Genomic DNA, 24,871 nt, shown 5'->3' on the forward strand with positions numbered 1-24,871 from the left:
TAGGGCACTGTTTAGGTTTTTTCTGTTTTTTGCTGATAAAATATTTTTATGTGTGACACATCTATTTCTTCTTTTTAATTTAATTATATATGTCAATTAAGTTTGTTTTAATTTTATGGCAAATTATCACTGAGGATAAATAGAATGTTTTTCCCATATAGTAGCTTTTGACATTTTGCTAAGCCAGATTTCCTTTTTCATTATATCAGTTCTACAATTGCTCTGAATTGGTTTTACTCCATTTTGTTTTTTGGAGGAAACAGTTCTATGAAAATTGACATTGGAACTGCTTGTTCAACCTCTAGTAAGAAAACGTTATATCTACTATATTAGGATATATATCCATGTATATAAAGATAAATTGTCTGAAGCTATAGGTTTCATATCATCAGTGCACAAATAAACACAATACAGAACAAATAATTAGTACAACATAACACCACAATACCACTGATATTAAGCTGCACTTAATTGTCTTCTTTCCTCTACTGAGATTCAACATTGAACTGTTATATCAGATTCAAAAGAATAAAACTTTATAAAATCAAGTTCTTAAAAAGAATAAAGCCCAAACTTCTAGAAATGCAACATTGGTAAAGTTCAACATACTGTACTTTCTGAGGACTGTCCTCAAATATTGTTTGAAAGCTAATACTTTGGGCAGAACATAGCAGTTCCAGTGGATCTAGTTTGGTTGCAATATCTGCTGATAAACTTCCAAGTCCTATTTAAAGTGCTATTAATTTTAACTTCCTTTATTGCGTGGAATGACAATTCATGGTGTCCATAATCTTTTATACTATTCACTTGCTTTTGAGATAATTTTCATAATACTTCCTCTTAAAATCTTCTATACAAGTCAGGTGGCAAGAGGTTCTTTGAATATTTGGAAGAATAAAGGTCACACATTTAGTTTTCCCAAAGCAATAGGTTTTTTCCCCCTAATTTTTAGAACTATATTTACATTTTCAGTCTTTTTAATCGTTAATTTCATTTCTTTATGGAGATACTTTTATTTCTTAGTATTTTGGGAATATGAATTGACTACTGCCAGAATACAAGGTGCACTGGTTTCTGGTATTCAAACATTTATATTGCTAGCATTGAGAAAATTATAAATTTATATTCATCCCTTAGGTGTGTGAGATATTAAAACCCAATTTTTATGCTCACAATTCAAAAGACAAGTCTGGTTCACAATTCAAAAGTTTTTATTGCAAAGAAATTGAAGAAGCGGTTGCAAGCACGGCCTCCCAGAATTCTTCCCAATAGCTTGAATACTAGGAGCACAAAGACAGATTTCAAGTAATACAATTTATACGTTTCTACTCATCATACATGACGCTTAAGCCCTCCCCATTTTCTTTGAAGTTATTTCACATTTCAGCATGACTTTTCCTGCAGACCCCTTTTGCTTCTTTTGTTGTTTAGGCTGCGGATGTTTACCATCTCACCATTTGGTGTGCTTGTCTGTATTTCAAAGTCAAAGGAATTTTACAGCGCCAAGAGTCTCACACCTTTGTGTTACATTTTACACTTTATATGAAAGAGTAACTTGTTATTTATTTCCTTCAGGTGGCAGCCTATGACTTTACTCTTCCAATAAAAATTAATGCTGATGAAGCTTGGTGTTCCACAAATGCTTCAAAAAAGTTAAATCCTGCTAGTTCAACAAAGCATATGGTTGTTCCTCGACCTCAGTCATTGACTATACCTACTCAAGAATGCAAAGTTCAAGCAACTGGTATGTAAGCCTCAGAGGTAAATATAGATGTGCATATATAGAACATCCTTTAATAATTTTTCAGTGTAATAAAATGGACAAATCAGGTGACAAGAACAGTTGTCTAATAAGGAATTTATTTATTCACATCCTTCAGAGAGGGGCTGTGGGTGGTGTACAATAAAATATAAAAATAGTATATAAGGATTTTAAAAGATTTAAATGAAAAATAGAATTTAAAAGAAGGTAAGGATAATTGAACCCTGTTAAAAATTAGTTAAAAAGGTGAAGAGAGGGCTGTCAGGGCACCATCCATCTCCATAGCTGTGTATTCCTTTTGGTTTCCCACATGAGGCCATAGAGCCTTGTTTTAACTCCTTTTCAGAAGGCCAGGAGAGTCGGGTGTACCTTACCTCCAGGGGAAGAATATTCTACAGGATAGGGGGCGATGGCAGAGAAGGCTCTTTTCCTAGACCTCACCAGTCAAAATTCTTTAATTGATGGGATCTGCAACATATTTCCCCTGCCGGAGTGGGTGGATGGGCAAATGTAATGGGACGAAGATGGTTCCATAGGTAGTCTGAGCCCATACCATGTAGGGCTTTATAGATCACAACCAATACCTTAAATTGGACCAGGAATCAATGTAGTTCTCAGAACAAATGTGTCATATGTACCCTTTTGGGGGCATCTAGAATTGCTCCCGTGGCTGCATTCTCCCACACCCCACCCTGCCCCACCTGCCACCCCTAAGTTGCATCCATAAAGGGGGCGAGGGGCAGGAAGCCCTGCCATGCCTGGCAAAGGGGAGAAGAGACGGCAAGAATTGCGGCTGCTTTTGCAGCCGATTGAGGCTGCAAAAGCAGGAGGCCCCAATGCGCCTCGTGCCCCCTTCAAGAACAGGCTTATCTCAATCAGTTGCCAAGAGCTTGGCCCCAATTGAGGATCCCTGGGGTGGAGCCTGCAGCCTGGCACTTGAGAGGATCTTGCGGGGGTGGGGGAGCGCCTTTATGCAACCCACCTCTCTTTCAAGTGGACAGGAAGCTCCCTCCTACCATTCAGCCGACTGGTTGAGAATCAGACAGTCATGGGAATTGCCTGTAATTCTTGTTAGTGTAAGGCTGCACGTTGCAAAGAACAGAGGAAGGTGGTGGGGGTGGAGGACAAAGCAAGGCAGGGGCTGCAGAGCTGCCCCAAGGCCCCACACTGGCTTACCTGAAGGCCGTTCAGCCAGGCCACCCATGCCAAGCCTTCCCCCCTCCCCAGGGGAGCCACATCCTTCCACTAACCTGTTTTCCAGCTCTGTTCTCGCTGTGCATTCAGGACAAGAAAATTAGTCTGTGCGACCATGGTAAAAAAAATACCAGAAATTCACACCTTCCAACTTCTCACAAAAAAAAGTCTCACAAAGTTGGAAGTAGTCCCACAGACTATTTTTTCTTGCCCTGCACATGTCAGTTGAGAGTGGATCAGGTAAGCAGGTTAGTGAAGGGATGTGGCTGCCTTGGGAGGGAGGGTGAGGGACCTGTGTGTATTTGTGTGTGTGAGAGAGAGGGGGGGGGAGATGGAGAGAACGTTGCTGCCCGCCATGGATAACTCTTCTCTCCCTCCCTCCCTCTCCCTCCCTCTCTTCTACACACACACCATTCTTTCTTTGGGATCGCAGCACAGATGCCCCTCCCAGGATTGCAAGGCTGAAGGCTTTGGATTGAGCCTTTTGGTGGGGTGGGGGGTGTCTGTGTTCCAATCCCAATAAAGAACGATTGGCAGGAGAGGGGTGGATTTTCCTTCAGCTGTCCTTTCTCCCTTCTCTTTGACAGCCACCTGGTTTCCAATGGGGTGGAAACCTTCCAACCAAGGTCCTTCGCTTCCCCATGGAAAATGCTCTGAAGCGAGTGGGGAGGCAAAGAGCCAGTCGATACCATGGAGGGAGTTCTCTATCTGGTCCCCTGTTGTAGCCTTTTAGCTACTACTGTCCCACCTTGCTTCCCTCTCCCCTTAAAATGAGACTAGGGAAGAAAGCTGGGAGGGAGGAATCTAAGAGGGAGGGAAGAAGAGACCCAGGCAGATCCCTCTCTGAATATCCTCCCACCCAGATTTCAACTGATTTCCTCTCTGATCCTCCAACGAACAGACCACACCTCTCTTTTTGGACTATGGGACATTTATTGGGAGGAAATTGGATTTTTATTGGGTCTTCTCCCTGCCCTACTCCAAAAGGAAAGCCAGATGGGATTCTCCTTCTAGAATTCCCCTACCATTCCCCCTGCTCCCTGTTCCTTTCCCTCTACCCCCTACTCAATTCCACTTTGGGACAGAGGAGCGCACCCTGGAAACACACATTGGGGCGCTTGGCCTGCAACCCTCTGCACTCCTCTTGTGCTGGGTTGCTGAGGAGGGGGGAGCAATCCTGATGCCTCTACTTCCCCCTCCCCCATGGCCCCAGCCATTGCTGTTCGGTTTCCTCAAAGGCGCAGTGTGTTTCAAAGGCAGAAGCTCACATCTGGAGGTGATTAACAGTGTCCCACTGCGAGAGCTGGGCCAGGTCTCTCCACCTTCTGACTCGCCAATGTGGGTGCTTCTGTTGGGCCAGCCACCGCAGCCCTCCCACTGGGCTTTTGTGCTCAGTGCTTGGCTGGGAGAGGGGAGCACTTCTCCATGCTGCCTCCTGCTTTCTCTTGGCCCCACCAACGAGGGAGGAAGAAGATCCGTGCTTCAAGGATCACCCTGCAAGATCTGCCCCTGCCATTTTCTCCCAGCCCTCTTTGCTGGTGGTAACAGCAAATGTACCACTGAGCCAAGGTGGCGCAGTGGTTAAATGCAGCACTGCAGGCTACTGCTAGATCAGCAGTTCAGCGGTTCAAATCCCACCGGCTCAGGGTTGACTCAGCCTTCCATCCTTCCGAGGTGGGTAAAATGAGGACCCAGATTGTTGGGGGCAATATGCTGACTCTCTGTAAACCGCTTAGAGAGGGCTGAAAGCCCTATGAAGCGGTATATAAGTCTACTGCTATTGCTATTACCGTGATGAAGGCGGAATGCTGTTGCCCTGCAAAGACAAGTGCAGGGGCGCTTTGCTCCTGCACTAAGACTCGGTCCATTGCCACTGCCAACAGGGCAACAACTCTTTCATTCCCCTGCCATGACAGGGCCACAGGGAGCTACAGCAGAGGGATGAAACCGTTGTATGGCTTCAGGAGGAATATGGGATCCCACCTCCCCCATTGTGAAGAGTGTGAGTGAAAAAATTAATCAATTCCAACTTTGTGAGTTTCTTTTGTGAGAAGTTGGAATTAATTGGGTGAAATGCAGTGGAGAAATGCAATTGGAGCTGGGCTAGGGAGACATCATGCATGCCCACAAAGAAGGCTCTACATGCTACATCTGGAACACACGTCATAAGTTCGCCATCATGGGTCTAGAGGATGGGCATTGTTATCCAAAAGCAGTCATTCCTTTCCGTCTCCTGAATTTATGATGGGGGAGGAACTATCAGTATGTTTATTCAGGATGAATGCATTATATAGATAAGACCTCTTTGAAATCAACTGGTCTGAAGCTATTGGAGTACCAAATTTTGTTGAGCTATGTAAGTCAGAATAAGCATTCATTTTTTAATGTATTTATTTATTTTGCATACTTCTAGGCTGTTTCAGTCATGAGACTCTATGCAACTTACTGCAAAGAATACAATATATAGATAAAACATTAGCAAAATGATCAAATGATCAAATAATAAATACAATTAACATAAATTCAACATAATGCTATCATTGTTCTAAAAGCAAACAACTTTTAATTCCAAAGCAGAAAGTTTTATCCCAATGCACATATAACTTCCATTCTCACCTCAGTCCCCAAAGATGCACTTAAAACCATCCTGAATATTAGAAAAAGGAATACTTAGGAAGGAGCAGAATCAGTGATGGTATTGTTGCATAACAAAACAGCAGGAATGCAGTCAGCACAGAAACAATAGAAATTTACAGATCATACAGATTAACAGAGTTGGAAGGGACCTTGTAGGTCATCTAGTCCAACCCACCCACCCAACCAAGCAGGAGACCCTACACCATTTCTGATAAATGGCAGTCCAATCTCTTAGTGAAAGCCTCACACAATTTCCAAAGGCAAACTGTTCTGTTGGTTGATCGTTCTCTGTCAGAAAATTTCTCCTTATTTCCAGGTTGAATCTCTCCTTGTTCTTGACAGGATTAGGCCAGGGAAGGAATTTTAAAAATGTTAATACAGAGCAGGAGTTTCTTGTCAGAGTTCTTAATGTCTTTTTAAATATGTGTTCTAATTAGCAGAATTGATTTTATTAATTTGAAATTAGGTTGCAATGCTGTTTCTATGTTTATGTATTTTGATCCTGCATTTTCAGCATTTAAGAGTTAACTTACAGTATTAGACTGTAAAAATTTCAAATTATCTTGTAACTGTGTTGCTTGTGAGTGATGGAGCACTCACACCTTCTGAAGCCAAATATTCCATTGGTTGATTGGTCTAACCGTTAGGAAATTTCTTCTTAGTCCTAGGTTGCTTCTCTCTTTGGTTAGGTTCCACCCATTGTTTCTTGTTGTGCCTTTTGGTGCTTTGGAAAATAGATTGACCCCCCTCATTTTTGTAGGAGTCCCTCAAATTTTCTGACAGAACAATTAATCATGGGAACAACTTGTCTCCAGAAATTGTAAATGCTCCAACACTGGAGGTTTTAAAGAAGAGATTGGATAAACATTTGTCTGAAATGGTGTAGGATTTCCAGCTGTGGGAAGGAATGAACACCCCCCCCCTCATTTCCCCAAATAAAATAGTAGTCACAAGGAAAGGCTCCCAGAAAAGCAAGAAAAACCAAGCTGCTAATAAAGAAACCTGTCTGAGGCTCATTCCGGCCAGCTGCCTAAGGAACTTTATAACAAGAAAACAGCTACTAGTGTTTAGAGATAATGAGCCTATTGAAAGTGGAAGCCAGACTTTCTGCTCTATTCACAAGCAGGCAAACAGATTGGTAGAAAACCCATTCAAGACATGATATTTTGAAATCTCCCTGTGGCAAGATTTGTCAGCTAACAAAATAGAGTAATAGAATCAGAATAAGTGGCCCCGACACTCAAGACCTGACACAGGAGGAAAGTCATTTAGCCACAATAGGAATTGCCCAAACCCTTTTAGAAACACAAAGCTAATATTACACAAACCCCAAAATTTCAAAAACATAGAACCGTATAAGAATCCTTCCTCTTATCCAGTTCGTTGTTCAGCTGACCCAGAACCGAACTGCTGAATGTCACTTCACTTCTGCAATTAAAAGCTGCCTTCCGAGCAGCTGCTTCTTGGCTTTTCAATTTAAAGAGACAGCATCTCATCTCCCCCCCTTCTTTGCCAAGCGATCTCCCTTTTGGAAAGCAAGCCCCAATTTTTTCCTTCTAATACTGCTTAAGCAGGGGATTGGATTAGAATACCTCCAAGGTCCCTTCCAACTCTGTTATTCTACTAAATATTGGAAAAGTACTATTTTATTGTGAGTTGGACTAAGGAGAAATTTCCTAAGGGTAACACCAATCAAGTTGGCCATGCCCATCCAGTTATATGCCCATCCAGCTTGTCATTAGGGCAGAGAATCAGTTGTTAAATTATTTGAATCCCACCACTGAGCAGAATCACTCTCAAACTCTGTAGTGCCCTATAGAGATATGATGAAATCAAGCATTGCTGAGAGACCTAAAAAGATAAAGAGATACACATCCATATTGTTATCCAGGATCTCACCCAACGCTATAACCAGTATGGTTTCTGTTTCATGCCCAGGTCTGAATTCTGGATGAAAAGAATCCAGATAAACTGCATTCTATAGGGTGGTTTGTAAGTGATTGGACAGAAGATGATAATTGTCTAGCATGCCTGAATCCAGAGAGTGTCTTCTTCATGATGGAGTATACTGTAGGAAGTTATCACCCAGCCCTCTCTCAGAAAAATGAAATATCCTAGGAAATATTGAAAAAGAAGAATATTTCTCAGGATGTGAAAAGGAAGAAACATGTTTTATAAAGAGAGAATAGCTCCCTGTAGCTTCTTGCCCATCCCCACTTTGTCAATGGGCCATTAAGAAGGCCAAGCCAGTCCCTTTACATAATAAAGAGTTCTCCCCTTCAGCTCCAGGGGGATGGGATTAAGGCATGATAATATTGGCCCTTTACCCGACTCCCCACATGGCATCTGAGAACTCAACCAAACCTGGATTCAAAATGCAGCCTAGAAAGTTGCCCCTGCATGGCCCCATGGGAGTCTGACAACCAATTAGATACAAATTTAAGATCAAAGGCCAGAGAGGGCATAAAACCAGGGACTCAGCTTCTCTTCCTTCCTTCTCTTTTCTCCACCAACATTGAAGCATGTGATCACTTTTTCTGTTCAGGACTCAAGCCATGTGGTCCTGGCCGCCAATAAACCATCTTTCCAAGCAGCCTCCATGTCTCCAGTGTCTTTTTCCCCTCTTGGAGCCGAACCAGAAGGACATTTATTTCAACAATACCATTGCCTGTTTCAGGTTCGAGAGCACCATCCTTTCCCACAATGAGGCATTGGCCATTTTCCTGATCCAGCCATTGCCACCCCTACCTGCTCCCAAGATACATAGGATTTTATAGCTTCATTTTTAAAGCATATCAATGTACTACATATAATGAAATAGACAAACATCGTAGCCTGTACCAAAAATATTTTGACCTCAAAGGCAGAATGAACACAGTAACATTATAAGGAGTATGAATTACAAATTTAACAGCCTTCTTTTTGGAGAATTTGTAAGGTGTTTTTTTTACAACAAAAATAAACATGGATGCTTTCAATTATGGTTTATTTAATCTTTTTATGGTTTTGAGAATGTAAGAAGCTTCTTAGAAATATGTATTTAAATGCATAAAATAAAATGCACAAGTATAGATTGTATTACAAAGGAAACCAACTTGTGCTCAAACACAGTTTTATTAAAAATACATAATGGTAGAATATATGTATATATATTGTTCTGTCCTCACTACACATTAGTCTGTGTGCCGCTCGACATGCAGCTAAATTCACCTGTCCTTCAATAAATCAGACCATGTACATACATCTTGATGCTTTATTGAAAAGAACAGGATATGGTGAAACTGGGGGATATAAGAATATATATTATAAGAACAAAATACAAGATTGGCAGTATTGAGTTACTGCTCAACATAACAATTAATAAATACAAGTAATCTAAATCTCACCAGTGATGCTCTGTGAGTGGGATGTGGGTTTGTCTTTGGTTGAATATGTGCCACAGATCAAGATGGATTCTTCTTTGTGCTTCTGCTTCCTCCAAATGCTAAAGGAAATTAAGTCTGGCTTCCCAGCATGCACTTGTTTTAAGAATGCTGGCTGATGGGTAAAAGGGTTGAGTCAGCTTCAAAACAATATAATTGGTATTTGTTCCTCTAGACACTAGATGGGGCTACAGAGCAACAACAATATAAGGATTGTATATTGGGGCATGACAAATATATATGCTTATTAATCCATAAATCAATAACGAGAATACCCTTTGCTGGGACATAATAATTTTAGATATTGAGATTTAAAATAATTTTGGAGTCTAGATGTCATAAATTACTTTCTTGCCTACATACATTATTGAATGAAAAACTAAATTTTAGTTATAAGTTGATGAAAATAAAGTTTTTATTTTTTCCATCCATCCACCTAAAATCTCATCATCGACCTCACATAAGAACACCCATTTTAAAGTATTGCATAAGTAGTTTTCATGTTAATTTTGCTGTGCTCAGCTTCAGCTCCAGGCGCAAAATCATGGAGACAACTTAATCTTATGAGATTTTTCTATTTTACATCCTAACTTACATACTTTTTGGAGTGTAAGATGCACTCCCACCCCCACCCCCCAATAGTTGGTGGAAATGTCTGTGCGTCTTATACAGTGAATGTTTACAAAGCCCCGCCCACCTGCTGGGCCCCACCCTTCAGCCTCTGCCTCCCAGCAATTTTCTTCCTTGCAGCAAACAGCAAACAGCCTGGTCAACTTCAGCATAACCTGATTTAGCATGAGCAGCTGATTTGCGATTGGATCGGCCTCCTGCAATACCACCTATCAGATGTTCCAGGCTGTGAGGATTGCCGCTGCCCATTGATGTCATCACTGCTGTTACCTATCACCTCATCTGAGTGCCCCATTTTTGGACTCCGCACATCCTGTTTTCAGCCTCCGTACCAGGGGTGAAATTCTGCAGGTTCTGGAGAACTGGTAGAGGAAATTTTGAGTAGTTCTGAGAATTGGAAAATACCACCTCTGGCTGGGCCCAGAGTGGGGAGGGAATAGGGATTTTGCAGTATCTTTTCCCTGCCACACCCACCAAGCCAGGCCCACAGAACTGGTAGTAAAAAAAATTGAATTTCACCACTGCTCTGCACACCTCATTTTTGGCCTCCGCATGCCCCATTTTTGATCCCACCGCCTGGAACAGGCCAAAAATGGGACGTGCGGAGGCCGAAAATAGGGCCCATGGAGGGTGAAATGGGATTCATGGCGGCTGAAAATGGGGCATGCAGAGGTGGCGATTGGTAGGCAGCCTTGATGGCCAGCCAAGGGGCTGATGGGTGGTGGTGACCCCTGCAGCCTGGAACAGCTGATGAGAGGTATTGCCGGAGGCAGATCCAGCCGCCAATCAGCTACTAAATCAGGCTATGCTGAAGCTGACCACGTTGTTTGCTGCAAGGAGGCAAACTGCTGGGAGGTAGAGGCAGATTTTTTTTGGGTTTTCCTCCCCAAAAGCTAGGTGTGTCTTATACTTCGGAGAGTCTTATGGTCTGAAAAATATGGTAATTGTGCGCATATTTATTTATTTAGTTTGCTAAGTAAATTATCTTGAGACCAGGTTTTGATAGATCTTTAATTTATCTCCCCATAATGCTACCCCAAAGTTTTTTCTATATAGTAAGCTGAGGATATATATATCCAGTTTTGTTCATACACTTGGGTGTATTTCTTACCATTTCAAATAAACCAAACCTTTGAAATCTGGATTCTTCATGTGAGTCTTGTTTGATTTGACAATTATCCAATTCTAGTCAAAATTACTGGTTTAATCCAGGTTTAATCCATCTGTAATTTAATAAGTCTGTCTCCTTGAAGCTAAAATAGTTGTGTATGTTTCTTTCTTTCTACAGTGTTGCAACCACCACTGCATATTTATCCTTCAGAGCTCATCTTTCAACATAGTGTAAAATGTATCAACATGGGTGTTATAAGTGACAGCAGTAATATAAAGGTTGGTAAATATTATAGGGAAATGTGGCTGCTTCTAATTGTGCCACACTGTTGTTCTATAGTTCTGTTTATGTAGTGTTTTTCAAGCAAGAAATAGTAATTCTAATGCTGTTAATATATTTTTGCTCACATTATTTCTGCATATTTAAATTCTGTTTCTGCTTTGGTTTTCTGTATGAGGGCAGAGTAAAAACATACCACACATAAACATATACAGATGCATATATATCCTGAAAACTATAGTGCTTCTTTATACCTGCAATAAATCAAATATATGTTACAGACTATAGAATACAGGTGTCAGCATTCCAAATATTATGCAGAATTAAATCAGAGTCAAAGGCAAAACTATCTTTAAAGTTCCAATTTAATAAGACAGCATGTTTGGCATCCTGCTATGGAATCCCAATTCTGGAAGTTACATCAGAATCCCACCCAGTTAAAAGTTCATGATCTTGTCCCCACACCCACAGTCCATCACATGGTCCAATCTTCTTCCACAACTGCTTCTGATCAGGTGCAAAGGTGTGAAGACAAAAGATGACCTTGAGCTTCTAGAAAGGAATTTTTTATTTTGAAAACAACACATTCTACCCCTTGCTATTCCCCCCCCCCTTAATGAGAGTGTGGCAGACCAAAGTTTCTTAAAGGAACCACTGCAGGCCTGACAGGCAGCCTCTCTTCAAAAGAGAAAGAGTTTCTGGAAAAAAAATATTAAAGAAAGGTTATTATATATACCTAACCACCCCTCCCTCCCCCAAGGGGACTCTTTGGCTTATCAGGGAACTTCTCATGGAATTGTTTCACTAATTTATCTGCTTTTAAATCCCAACTTTTCACCATGTAGCTTCAGACAAAGGGTACACCTTCCAATGCACCAAATATTGTAAGCGACCTCTATACATCCTGGAATCTAAGATTTTTTTCACTTATAATGTGTTTCCCCTTCTACCACTACAGGAGAAGGGGGAGCTTGGGCAGATGGCCTTATGCTAGACCCCATTACAGGTTTTAACAAGCTTTGTGGCCGGAGCGCCCCCAATTAAGGTTCCATTTACTTGCTCAAACCGAATAGGGTGGGTTAGGGGTCTTGTGCATATACCTAGCTGCTCCACTATTGACATGCTGATTAAGCATCTGGTGCAGCCAGTGTCTATGACCGCCCCAACTTCCCCTTCTACCCCTGTTCTGGGTACTTGGAGTTGGGATTTTATGGTAAAGGAGGGAATAGGTGCACTCACCATTGGGTCGTCTTCGGCATTTTCAGCCGCCTCCTCCTCCTCCTCCTCCTCAGCGGTGCCAGGGGCTAGTAGTAGGGCTCTCCGCCTCCATTGGCTGCTGTAGTAAACGGCTCTTTTTGGGTGACTTTTGGGGGTTTTTCTTCATTGCGCTGGCAGATGGTTGGCGCTGTTGTGGAACAGGAGCTGGAGCCAGGCATTCTGTTGCTCTGTGCCCCATCTGATCGCATCGGTAACACTTTATAAAGGCCCCACGAGGGGTTGGTGGAGGCTTTTCAGCTCGCTGCCACTGCGCACGTTGGCCCAAAGGTTTTTTGGCAGGGGTTCCAGTATCAGGCTTTCGATAGATGTTAATCTCGTGGTCTAGTATGATTGCAGTGGTGTAGCAATCTTGGAGACGTTCTGGGATCCCCTTATGGCACAAGCTTCTTTCAGTTTGGAATCTAAGGCCTTTTTGAATGTGTAGACCAAGAGTCTTTCTGGCCAATAGCGTAGTCTCCCAGCTATTCTCCGGAACTCCCAAACTAATTCCTTCACGGGACGACCAGCCTGTCGCAATTCGTGGATCTGGTCTTCAGCATCCACATTTTGGGCCATATCGCTAAACCTGGCATGCATCAGTTGGATGAACCCATTTATATCATCTAGCTCAGGAGCCGCTTCCTCGTGGAGCTCTTCTATCCACTGCGCAGCCTCCTTTTCATTCATTCCCTCTGCTATTTCTTGGATGAACTCTCGATCACATGGGTATTGTGGCCCCACTTGATCAACGTACGCCCATACTTGATTCAGGAAATAAGCCAGCTTATCTGGGGTCCCACTGAATGTTGCACGAAACCGTGGGGGTGTGGGAAGAGGGGGCGCTGGTGGTTGAACAGGGGCAGCTTGTTGGTCTGCTGCTGGGGGTGGTAAGCCCCTCTGCTGACCCACACCCATTGGTTGGGCAAAAGCCTGTGGAGGCATTGCTGGGGGGGCTGGACCCGGTGGCGGTCCCATTCCCTGGGTTTGTCCAGGAGCAGTTATATGGGAAGGCGCCATCTGCTGGAAGAGGGCAGGCGTCCATGGACATTGAGCCCATCCATGACCCGGGAAGAAAGCCCACCCTTGGTTTGTTTGATTCATGGGTTCGGAGTCACCCCTTTGCAGCTGTGGGGAGGTGCATGTGTTCCAGGCCCCTTTCTGCCGGCTGGATTGACCTCCCCTATTTGGAGGGGGGTCTGGTTGCACTCCAGTAGGAGGGAGGGTGTGCTGATGTGACTGCTCTTGGCATTACCCCAGCAGCAAGGGTGTGCGTTGACTCATTAGTTACTGTATGGAAGGAGCCAACATCTCCACTCCACTGTGTAGAAATTTCTCTGCTAGGAAAGGAGAATGTGGGCGGTGCCAGTTTCCACTGAGGGGTCCCTGAAGAGGGGAGGGTTTTGATTTCACTCACGTTTAGCCGTAGGAAATGGTCTGGAAGGCACATTAGAGAAGGATTGTGGTAGGGGGGGCTGAGTCCTCCATTCATCAGATCTTCTGGTCATCGACCAGTCGTCTGTTGGAGTTTCCCTGGCAACCCCCTCTTTTCTAGCAGGCATTCCTTAGAAGTCATAAATCTTGAGGCATCATCGTGAAACTCCTTTCGCCGGGCTCCCAATTGGTATTCCCTTTCCTTAATCTCTGCAGCCTCAACTATTTCTTTAGAAGGCACATATTGAGTTTCGGCCAATATAAGTGATCCGTTATTTTTGGCTTTCTCAGCTGCATTTTTTTCTTCCTCCATCTTCACTGAATTTTCATACTGCCCAGGGTTGGGTCAGAACTGGGATTCAGTACCCCCTAACAGCTTTCCAGCTTGGGATGCTGATAACTTATCTTAAGGGAGAATTGGGATAATGTCAGCATTCCAAATATCATGCAGAATTAAATCAGAGTCAAAGGCAAAACTATCCTTAAAGTTCCAATTTAATAAGACAAGCATGTTGGCATCATGCTATGGAATCCCAATTCTGGAAGTTACATCAGAATCCCATCCAGTTAAAAGTTCATGATCTTGTCCCCACATCCACAGTTCATCACGTGGTCCAATCTTCTTCTTCCACACTAGCACCTACGCCCAACTGCTTCTGATCAGGTGCCAAGGTGCGGAGACAAAAGATGACCTTGAGCTTCTAGAAAGGAAATTTTTATTTTGAAAACAACACATTCTACACCTTGCTATTCCCCCCTTAATGAGAGTGTGGCAGGCCAAAGTTCCTTAAAGGAACCGCTGCAGACCTGACAACAGGATTAACAAAAAAAATCTACTTGCAGATTTAAAATTTAAATTGAAAGATCTCACTGAAACATAAAGCTAAGTTACTGATCAAATTTATAAGGCCCATGATGGCGAACTTATGGCACACGTGCCAGAAGTGATACACAGAGCCATCTCTCCAGGCACGCAAACCGTTGCCTGTTGCTCTTCTTGGTTCCGGCGTGCTGGCCAGCTGGTCTTCACATGGCACTGATGCACATCCAATGCACATCCGTGGTCCCGAGTGCCTGGCTGGTTCGGGCACGCAGGGCAGCGTTTACTGGCTGGGCAGCCAGCCACCCCAGCTGCTCCTGCCGCCACAAGCTACCCCAAGAGGGCCAGAGGAGAGTGCAGCATGGAGATGCCATCAAGTGGTAAGAGGCGTGGCAGGCCAGCCAGGAAGTTGAAAGCTGCTGCCAAGGAATAAGAGTGGAGGGGCTGCACTGACTCTCCCACCTGCTGGCCCCCCAAGCCGAGCCACAGGAATGCCGACGCCCCTTACCTCCAAGGCCTGGAAGGGGCTCCAGCTTTCCCCACCCACCTTTCTCTCTCTGTCCAGGGCTGCGGAACCGGGTCATCGGTGGGGCTCTCCCACCATCCTGATGAGGACCAGGGGACAAAAGGACCCCCGAAAGGCAAGGTGGAGCTGGCGCATGTGCACTGGACAGCTGGTCTTTGCACCACATATGTGCCAGAAACTAGAAAACCAGGTGGCCATCATGTATGCGAGTGCTGGAATGTGTACTTATTGCATTTGCATCTTGTTTTTTTCTTTGAATAAGTTTTTATTTTATTCAGAAAATTAAGGTAAAATACAAATTCAAGAGGGAGAGTGTCAGCCTCCGCGTTGCTACTGCTTCGGCTGCCATTGAAACGGGGAGGGGGAGCATGGTATTTGGGAGGGGACTCATTGTTGTCCCCATGGAGGTTGAGGACGAACAATCTATAAGGCGCTGGTGTCGACAGCGAATTGGAGAGACATTGCCCTCCAGAGCTGCCGGGCACGAAAGATGCCGACGCCGACGCCGCTTGAAGATGCCGCGGCCCAGCTGGCCAGGAGACCTCTCCGGAGTTAGCATCTGACTGCTGCGATCACTGAGGCCGCCTGAGAACGCCGCGGCTGCTTGAGAACGCCACGGCCCAGCCTCTTAAGAACGCCTAGGCCGCTTGAGAACGCTTGAGAATGCCGAGGCTTGCGAATGCCCAGCTGTCCTGGAGGAGCCATTTGGTTGCCCTGACCACTGAGGCCGTCTGAGAATGCCGCGGCCACTGAGAGCGCCATAGCCCAGCCGCTTGGGAACACCGAGGCCCCTTGAGAGCGCCGCAGCTCGTGAATGCCGCGGCCCAGCTGTCCTGGAGGAGCCCCGACCTCACCGGAGCTACCATCGGACTGCTTCGATCACTGAGGCCGCTCGAGAACGCCGCGGCCTGAGAACGCCTCGGCCCAGCTGCTGGAGGATATTGTGGCCCAGCTGTCCTGGAGGAGCCCTGGCCTGGGGGAGCTCCAATCCTACTGTGACTGCCGCTAATCGCTACGGTCTCAGCTGTTGGAGGTCCGTCTTGGGGGGCCGTTGCCTGACTACTTAAACAGTTGCTGTGCTGTTGCGGGGTTAGGACTACGGCTAGGGTTAGGGCTATCTTAGGGTTAGGGTTAGGTTAGGACTAGGGTTAGGATTTGGATTAGGGTTAGGGTCAGTACCAGGATCAGGGTTAGGGTCAGGGTCAGGGTTAGGGTAGGTTAGGGTTGGGGTTGGGGTTGGGATTGCTAGACCGATGGTTCGCTGGCTTGCTGACACCGCCTGAGAACGCTGCGGCTCAGCTGTTGAGAGGGGTTTCCCCCCTCTCCTCCCCCCTCCCCCTTTCCATCGTGGATGCAGTCCTTTGGTTTTATTCTGACTGCCAGGGGGGATGTGCTCTGACCATTATAATCTCGGCCGTCTGACGACCATGACTGGCTCCTCGGCTTTCGTTGCTATAACTGTTGCCATCTACGGCTTTTTTGCCTCCCGGCCATCCCTGCCCTGCCTTCGTCCTCCGGACCACCATTGTGGAGTGAGCCGGGACTTTTGACTCTATTTCCAGCCTCCCTGAGATTCCCACTTGTGCTCCTGCTTACTATTCTGTGTTTCTATCCTGGCAGAAAGAGAGGGCAGGGGATGAAGAGGACGTGGGCAGGGAGCTTGCTTTTTACCTCCTTCCAAGTGACATTAATCCTCCAACTGTTCCAGACTCTTGGACCTTGCTCTCCCTGTTGGAGAAAACTGGAACATTAGCCTCCTCTGCTACACTAGGATGATTTTGCACGAACTTAATTTTGCACTATTGCGCAACTTTTAAATGGTATGGGGAGTGCATGTGGTATGGGTGTGACTGAATGAATGAGCCCACTTTTATTAACCTATTATTGTTGTATTTTGTGTTTTTAACTGTTACGTGGGGATTGCTTGGGTGTATGGATGTGTATGTTTGAGAGGGCTGGGTCTACAACCTGGTGCCTCCTACACTGAGTGCTACTGCAGAAGTGTTAGGGGGCCCAGGCCCAATCCCAGCCTTAGAATGCTTGTGTTAAATGGCCTGCCGAAGAATGCAGCAGCTGGGGGGGAATGGGGACTACAGACACGGGAGAGGGCCGGAGCATTACGGTCATGACAGGGAGGGGCAGGTATGGCGGGAACTTCAGGGCTAGCCATTACCGGGGAAGGAGGATCCGCTACATCACAGCGATCCCTCCTTCCGGCCCTATTAGTTCCACTCCAAGGCCAGATGGTGAGAGTTGTCAGGGCTCTGGTCTCAGGCTGCTGTTGCTAAATGCCAGGTCTGTGGTTCACAAGGCTCCCCTCGTCCAGGACCTAATATTAGACGAGGGGGCAGACCTGGCATGTATTACTGAAACCTGGCTGGGCCCTGAGGGAGGAGTCCCCCTCACGGAAATGTGCGCAGAGGGTTTTCAGGTGCTTCATCAGCTGCGAACCCAGTAAAGGGGTGGGGGAGTGGCTATCATCATCCGAGGGTCTTTAGTTCCTCGTAGGATCCCTGCTCCGGAGCTTGTCGGGTGTGAGTCCTTGCTGGTGAAGTTGGACCTTGGGGGTCAAATGGGCTTGTTGTTAACGTACCTTCCTCCCAACAGCGTTGCAACAGCCCTCCCCTCGCTCCTCGAGTCTGTAGCCGAGCTGGCGGTTGAGTTCCCCAGGCTTATGATACTGGGGGATTTCAACCTGCCTTCGCTCGGTGATCACTCTGATGGGGCACAGGAGTTCATGGCTTCCATGACAACCATGGACTTGACCCAAGTAATTTGGGGGCCGACTCACTCAGCGGGTCACACACTTGACCTCGTATTCCTCTCGGAGCAGTGGAGATGTGATCTAGATTTGAGGGGTATTGAGATCTTGCCCTTGTCATGGTCTGATCACTTCCTACTGAGGCTTGTCTTTCGGAAACCAATCCCCCACTGTAGGGAGGAGGAACCGATTAGGTGGTTCCACCCCAGGCGCCTGATGGACCATATGGGATTTCAGACGGCACTTGGTGTAATACCTGACGCTCTCACATTAAATGTTTTTATTTTTCATTTTCGTACAGTCACATATATACTGTGCATAACCGGGGCCATACAACATTAAACAATAATCACAGCAATTCCTCATCAACAATACCCCCAGAAATATAAATAAAATGAAACTCAAACTCAAACTCCAATAGAAGCCCAATATACCTCTTCCACTCTCCATACACCTCTTTCTTCTGCCCCCCTCCAACTTACTATCTTCCCTCCATCATTCCCCTCTACCCTACTTCCCCTCCCCCTCTACCACTCCTCTCTCCCAGTCCACTCCCTCCCTTCCTTCTCACCCTCCCTCCCATCCTCTCTCCCGCCCTCTCTACCCCTCTTTCTTCTATCCCACTCCTCCGCCCCTTGGTGTATTTCTGCTATATGTCAATGTATTCAGCTTGTCCTATTTTTACAGAAAAATTTCGGAAACCAATCCCCCACTGTAGGGAGGAGGAACCGATTAGGTGGTTCCACCCCAGGCGCCTGATGGACCCTATGGGATTTCAGACGGCGCTTGGTGTAATACCTGACGCTCTCGTCCACAGTCCGGTGGAGGCCTTGGTTGCTGCTTGGAATATAGCGGCGTCGGGGGCTCTAAACCGGATTGCGCCTTTACGGCCTCTCCGAGGTAGCGGATCCAGGAGGGCCCCTTGGTTTACTGAGGAACTCCGGGAGATGAAGCACCAAAAGAGACGTCTAGAGCGCCACTGGAGGGCCAGTAACTCTGAGTCAGACCGAGCACTGATGAGAGGCTATGTCAGAGCCTATCTTGTGGCAATATGAGCAGCGAAATGTGCGCATTTTGCCTGTCTTATTGCGTCCGCTGAATCGGGCCCAGCCGCCTTGTTTAGAATAACCCGCTCCCTCTTGAAAGGGAGGGATGCGGATGACCCTTTACAAGGTAGAGCTGAGGAGTTCGTTCAGTTTCTAGTGGATAAAGTCGCTCGGATTCGGACAGACCTGGACTCCAATTGCACGGTACCAGCCGAGGTACCGGGGGAAGGTCTTGAGCGGAATTTATGGATTGAGTTTCAACTTGTCACGTCTGAGGAAGTGGACAAGGCTATGGGAGCGGTGAGTGCCTCCACTTCTGAATCCGTGCCCCTCCTGGCTGGTTGTGAACAGCAGGGAGGTGACACATGGCTGGATCCAGACGATTGTTAACACCTCTTTCCGGGAGGGATCCTTCCCACTCCTTCTAAAGGCTGCGGTGGTGAGACCCCTCCTGAAGAAGCTGTCCTTGAATCCAGCCATCTTGAGTAACTACCATCCAGTGTCCAACCTCCCCTTTGTAGGGAAGGTTGTTGAGAAAGTGGTGGCCTTTCAACTCCAGCGGTCCTTGGATGAAACCGATTATCTGGATTCCTTTCAGTCTGGATTCAGGCCTGGCTACAGCACAGAAACTGCTTTGGTCGTGCTGATCGATGATCTCTGGAGAGCTAGGGATAGGGGCCATGCCTCTATCCTAGTGCTCCTTGACCTTTCAGCGGCCTTTGATACCATCGGCCATGGTATCCTTCTGCGGTGGTTGCGGGAGGTGGGAGTGGGAGGCACCGTTCTTTGGTGGTTCTCCTCCTACCTCTCGGACAGGTTGCAGTCGGTGTTGGTCGGAGGGCAGAGATCGACCCCTAGGCCCCTCAACTATGGGGTGCCACAGGGTTCGGTCCTGTCCCCCCTCCTATTTAATATCTACATGAAGCCGCTGGGTGAGATCATACGGCGGCACTGGATAAAATACCACCAATATGTGGACGATACAAAGCTGTATCTGTCCGCCCCGTGCCAACTCAGTGAAGCGGTTGAAGAGATGTGTCAGTGCCTGGAGGCTGTCAGGGTCTGGATGGGAATGAACAAGCAATCCCAACAAGACCGAGTGGCTATTGATGCTCCCTCCCAAAGATTGGCCATTTACACCATCTCTCAGCCTGGGGGGTGAAATTATACGCCCCTCAGAAAAGATTCGCAATTTGGGAGTCCTCCTGGACTCACAGCTGACTTTAGAACATCATCAGTCGGCTGTGACCAGTGGGGGCATTTGCCCAGGTTCGCCTGGTGCACCAATTGCGACCCTACTTGGACCGGGAGGCCCTTCGAATAGTCACTCACGCCCTTGTGACCTCAAGACTGGACTACTGTAACGCGCTCTACATGGGGCTGCCCTTGAAGAGTATCTGGAGACATCAGCTTGCCCAGAATGCAGCTGCGTGAGCAATTGTGGGTGCACCTCGGTACACCCACGTTACACCTGTCCTCCGCGAGCTGCACTGGCTGTCCATTGGGCTCTGGACACGCTTCAAGGTGCTAGTCGTTACTTTTAAAGCCCTTCATGGTATCGGACCTGGGTACTTGAGAAACCGCCTCCTGCCGATTACCTCCCTAAGACCTACCAGATCCCACAGATTAGGCCTCCTCCGAATTCCATCTGCCAGCCAGTGTCAACTGGCAACTCCCCGGGGGAGGGCCTTCTCTGTGGCTACTCCGGCCCTCTGGAACGATCTCCCCGTTGAGATCCGGACCCTCACCTCACTTCCGGCTTTCCGCAAAGCCACGAAGACTTGGTTGTTCCAGCAGGCCTGGGGCTGATGAAAGCCTGGCCCCAGTGGAAGTTGTGACTGTTGTTATATTTTAATTTGTTTGTCTTTTTTTTTCTTATTTGTATCCCCTTCCCTCCTTGGTTGTTAGCCGCCCTGAGTCTCTCGGGAATAGGGCGGCATACAAATTGAATAAACTACAACTACTACAACTTGTGGTGGAGGAAGATTCTAGATTTTGAACTGTCCACCTTACTGCGCATGTGGAGGAGGAGTGTTTCCCGCCAAGGCCAATGGACCAGCATTCCATCCTGGTCATGCCTTTCGAAGTTATCTCACACCTGACATTTGGGAGAATTATGATTGGACTGTGCACAGGATGCCAAGGGGAGGGGAATGAATTATACAATATATTATTCGCTTTCGTGCCTAAATAACTAGACTTAGCTTAGCTTCGCTTCTATTCATTTATAATTAGTAAAAGTACACTTGATTTCTACCAATGGAGTCCTGTGGTTTTCTTTCCTGATTTTTGAATGAAGAAGGGCTGACAATTAAGCTAAGTCTCACCTCCACCCCACCCGCTACAACCTACCGCTACAACCTACCGAGGGGGGTGTCCTCACAAGAAGGAAAAAAATGTCTTTGCATGTGAGTGATCAAGAGGAAGGGGCGGCGGCAGAACCATCTTTAACTGAAAGGCTGGCTGGTCTTAGGGTGGAAGAGCCTACTGTTCGTCCCTGATGGACTTTGGGTGTGGGACAAAAAGAGTCGGCGGAGTTGGATGCAGGAGTCACGAGAAGGAGACCGGAAAAAAAATCAGCGGAATGGGGCGACGCTGGGGAAGAGGATTACAAATTGTCCCACGCCATGAGGCTCCTCGAGGAAGCTTGGTCCGAACGCAAAAGCCGTGGAAGAGCAGTGGAAAGGGAGTAAGCTGAAGAGTTTGAGCAAAGGTACTCCATGCACAGGTTAAGGGAGGGTGAAGAAGCCGAGGGCGGTTGGGAGCAAGGAAACCCAGAACCAGCCTCCCCCCCCCCAGCTAGGGCCGCTCAAAGAGTGGGGGGGGCAGGCGATGCCAAATGGCAAAAGTCCCTCCCTTAACAGTTGTTTATCATACAGGTCTGGAACTATATGGAGATTTATGGTCCGGATTTGGAAACTGATGATATGAAAGTGAGGATGGTTTTACTGTCATTGGAGAAAAAAGCGGCCGAATGGATGGTGGGCCTACACCAATGCAATTCCCCTCTCCTGAGGAATTTTAATGACTTTATGGCTGCAATGAAGAGGAGGTTTGATGACCTGCTGATTGAGAAACGCGGGAGGGTGAAATTTATGGCCCTGAAGCAGGGAAATAGACCGGTGGCAGATTATATTCAGGAGTTTCAACAGTTGTCAGCCTATATGAGGGGATGGTCAGAAGACGCTTTGTTGGATCAGTTCACTGGGGGATTGAATGAAAAAATTTACCAGCAGTGCGTTAACAGACACCTTCCCCACCGGGTGACTGCTTGGTATGAACACGCAGCAAATGTTGAGTTAGATTTGGCCAGACTTCAAGGCATGAAAGAGGGAGAAGTGGAGAAGTCGCCCCCCCACCAGATCAAAAAGCCCCCCTCCGCACCAGAAGTGAAGGGGAAGAGAAAATTCCGAAAGAATATTGGGATCTGAGAGGAGTATTTAGTGAGAAATCATCTGATAAGCTTCCCCCCCACAGACCCACTGATTGCACCATTGATATTTTGCCTGGAGTGACACTTCCCAAGCCCCAGATATATTCTATGTCTCCAACGGAGATAGAGGAAATGAGAAGATTCATTGACAAGAACTTGGAAAGGGCTTTCATTGAACCAACTAGACCCAAGGTAGCAGATCCTGTGCTATTCAGAGAAAAGAAAGATGGCTCTCTCAGATTATGTGTTAATTTTAAAAATTTGAACGCTATCTCTGCCCAGAACTTGTACCCATTACCACTGATGAAGGACATGCTGGCCCAACTTGGCAAGGGCCGTATTTTTACTAAACTGGACTTGAGGGAGGCATACTAGAGAGTCCGTATTAAAGAGGGGGACGAGTAGAAAACAGCTTTCAACTGCCCCCTTGCCTGTTTCCAGTTCCGTGTGATGCCCTTTGGCCTGCAAGGGGCGCCTGCGGTCTCCATGCAATTGATTAATGAGGTGTTACATGACCATCTTTACAAAGGAGTTATTGTATATTTAGACAATATCCTTATTTACACGCAAACACGTGAGGAACACGTAAAGCTGGTTCGTACTGTGCTGAAGAAGCTTCGAGCCGCGGAGCTTTACGCCAAGTTGTCCAAATGTGAATTCCATCAAGAGAAGGTTGACTACCTGGGCTATCGTATCTCCCACGCGGGTGTGGAGATAGACCCCGCTAAGGTCAAAGCAGTCACTGAGTGGGAGGCCCCTCGTACACGCAGGCAGTTGCAGAAATGTTTGGGATTTGCCAATTTCTATTGCCAGTTCATCCCTTCTTTTGCTAAGATAGCTCTTCCCATTACTAACCTGTTGAAGTCTAAAGGTGGGCCGAAACCCAGGCCCAGCAAGCCATTGGATTGGACCATGGAATGTCAAGCTGCCTTTGAGAAGTTAAAATGACTTTTTGCCGAGGAACCGGTCCTCAAGCACCTGGACATGGAAGCGCCATTTGTGGTTCAAGCTGATGCCAGCGACGTGGCGGTGGGGGCCGTGTTGCTTCAGGCCAATGATCAAGGTAACTTGCAACCCTGCGCATACACCTCTCGCAAACTAACTGACACAGAGAGACGTTGGGCTATCTGGGAGAAAGAGGCATTTGCTGTTCGTTGGGCTTTGGCCACATGGCGCCATTTTCTGGAAGGCGCTAAGCACCCGTTCGAGGTGTGGACTGACCATAAGAATTTGGAAGCTTTGAGGACTCCCAGGAAACTTTCTCCTAAGCAGATGCGCTGGGCTCAGCATTTCAATCGTTTTAATTTCACCCTGAAATACATTCCGGGTGGGAAGAACTTCATGGCTGATGCTTTATCCAGGCTTCCTCAGTACAACTGTTCTAAGCTCAGCGTGGCCCAGCAGGTCATTCCCACGTCAAGCCTCGCTGCTCCAGTGGTTACTAGACATCAGGCACATTCTAAAGTGGAGATGTCCCAGGATTTCCTTTCCAATCTCAAGAACGCCCTCGCTCATGATGAATGGTTCCAGCAGCATATAAGTGAATGTACCATGAGGGATGACTTGCCATGGATTGGAGCGAAACTTTACGTTCCTGCATCTCTTTGTCTACTAGTTCTTCAATGGGCTCATGATTCCCGGATGCCGGGGCATTTTGGTTTCGTGAAGACGCTGCATCTCGTGAAAAGGCAGTTTTGGTGGCCTTCTTTGAAAAAGGACATTGAACTTTATGTGGCCAGTTGTCCTGTTTGTGCTGCTGCTAAACGCCCGCCGGGGAAGCCGCAGTGTTTACTCCAGATTGTAGCTCGCCCTGTCGCCCCGTGGAAGGAGATCTCTATGGACTTCATTGTCGATCTCCCTGAGAGCCAGGGGCATACCGTTATCTGGGTGGTTACCAACTTGTTCTCCAAGCAAGTCTACTTCATCCCTTGTTCCAGGATTCCATCTGCTAAGACTGTCGCTAAGATGTTCATCTCCCACATTTACCGTTTACATGGGGTGCCTGACCGCATCATTTCGGATAGGGGTGTGCAATTCACCTCCGTGTTCTGGAGGGAGTTTCTTAAGTGGATTGGCTCCGCCCAGGGCTTAAGCTCCACCCACCACCGTCAGACTAATGGGGCTTGTGAGAGGACTAATTCTGTTCTGGAGCAGTATTTACGTTGTTCCATCAACTACCAGCAAGATGATTGGGTGGACTTGTTGCCACATGCGGAGGTGGCTTATAATAATTCTGTGCATAGCAGCACTGGTTTCACCCCTTTCCAGGTGGTGTCTGGCCAGGATTTTGTACCTATTTCTGAGGTTCCTCGTGAGCAGCCGCAAGTCTCGTCTCTCTCTGAGTGGAGTGATCGCCTTTGGCATGTTTCGCCTTTGGCACTCCAAACTTTGGACGCTGCACATCGCGCACATAAGAAACAGGCTGATAAGAAATGGACTAAGCCGTCTGATTACAAAGTGGGTGATCAGGTTTATCTGTCCACCAAGTTTTTTCAGACTCCCCAGAAGTCCAAGAAGTTGGGGCCTAAGTATGTTGGCCCATTTCCTATTGTCAAGGTCATC

The 24,871-nt window shown here is 46.7% G+C and overlaps 1 protein-coding gene across 1 annotated transcript in view; it reads left to right on the plus strand.

Moving 5' to 3' along the window:
* Positions 1-24,871, plus strand: part of CFAP47 (cilia and flagella associated protein 47) — a 583,307-nt gene that overhangs the window by 98,579 nt on the left and 459,857 nt on the right. Inside the window, exons 22-23 of the mRNA XM_087721802.1 lie at positions 1,576-1,744; positions 10,934-11,034. Coding sequence (XP_087577928.1) covers positions 1,576-1,744; positions 10,934-11,034 — 270 coding nt within the window. The remainder of the gene's footprint in view (positions 1-1,575; positions 1,745-10,933; positions 11,035-24,871) is intronic.

The sequence above is a fragment of the Thamnophis sirtalis genome, unplaced genomic scaffold (genome assembly GCF_051295495.1).
Source record: "Thamnophis sirtalis isolate CommonGarterSnake01/CBP01778 unplaced genomic scaffold, rThaSir2_p1.2 scaffold_8, whole genome shotgun sequence".
NCBI classification, from domain to species: Eukaryota; Metazoa; Chordata; class Lepidosauria; order Squamata; family Natricidae; genus Thamnophis; species Thamnophis sirtalis.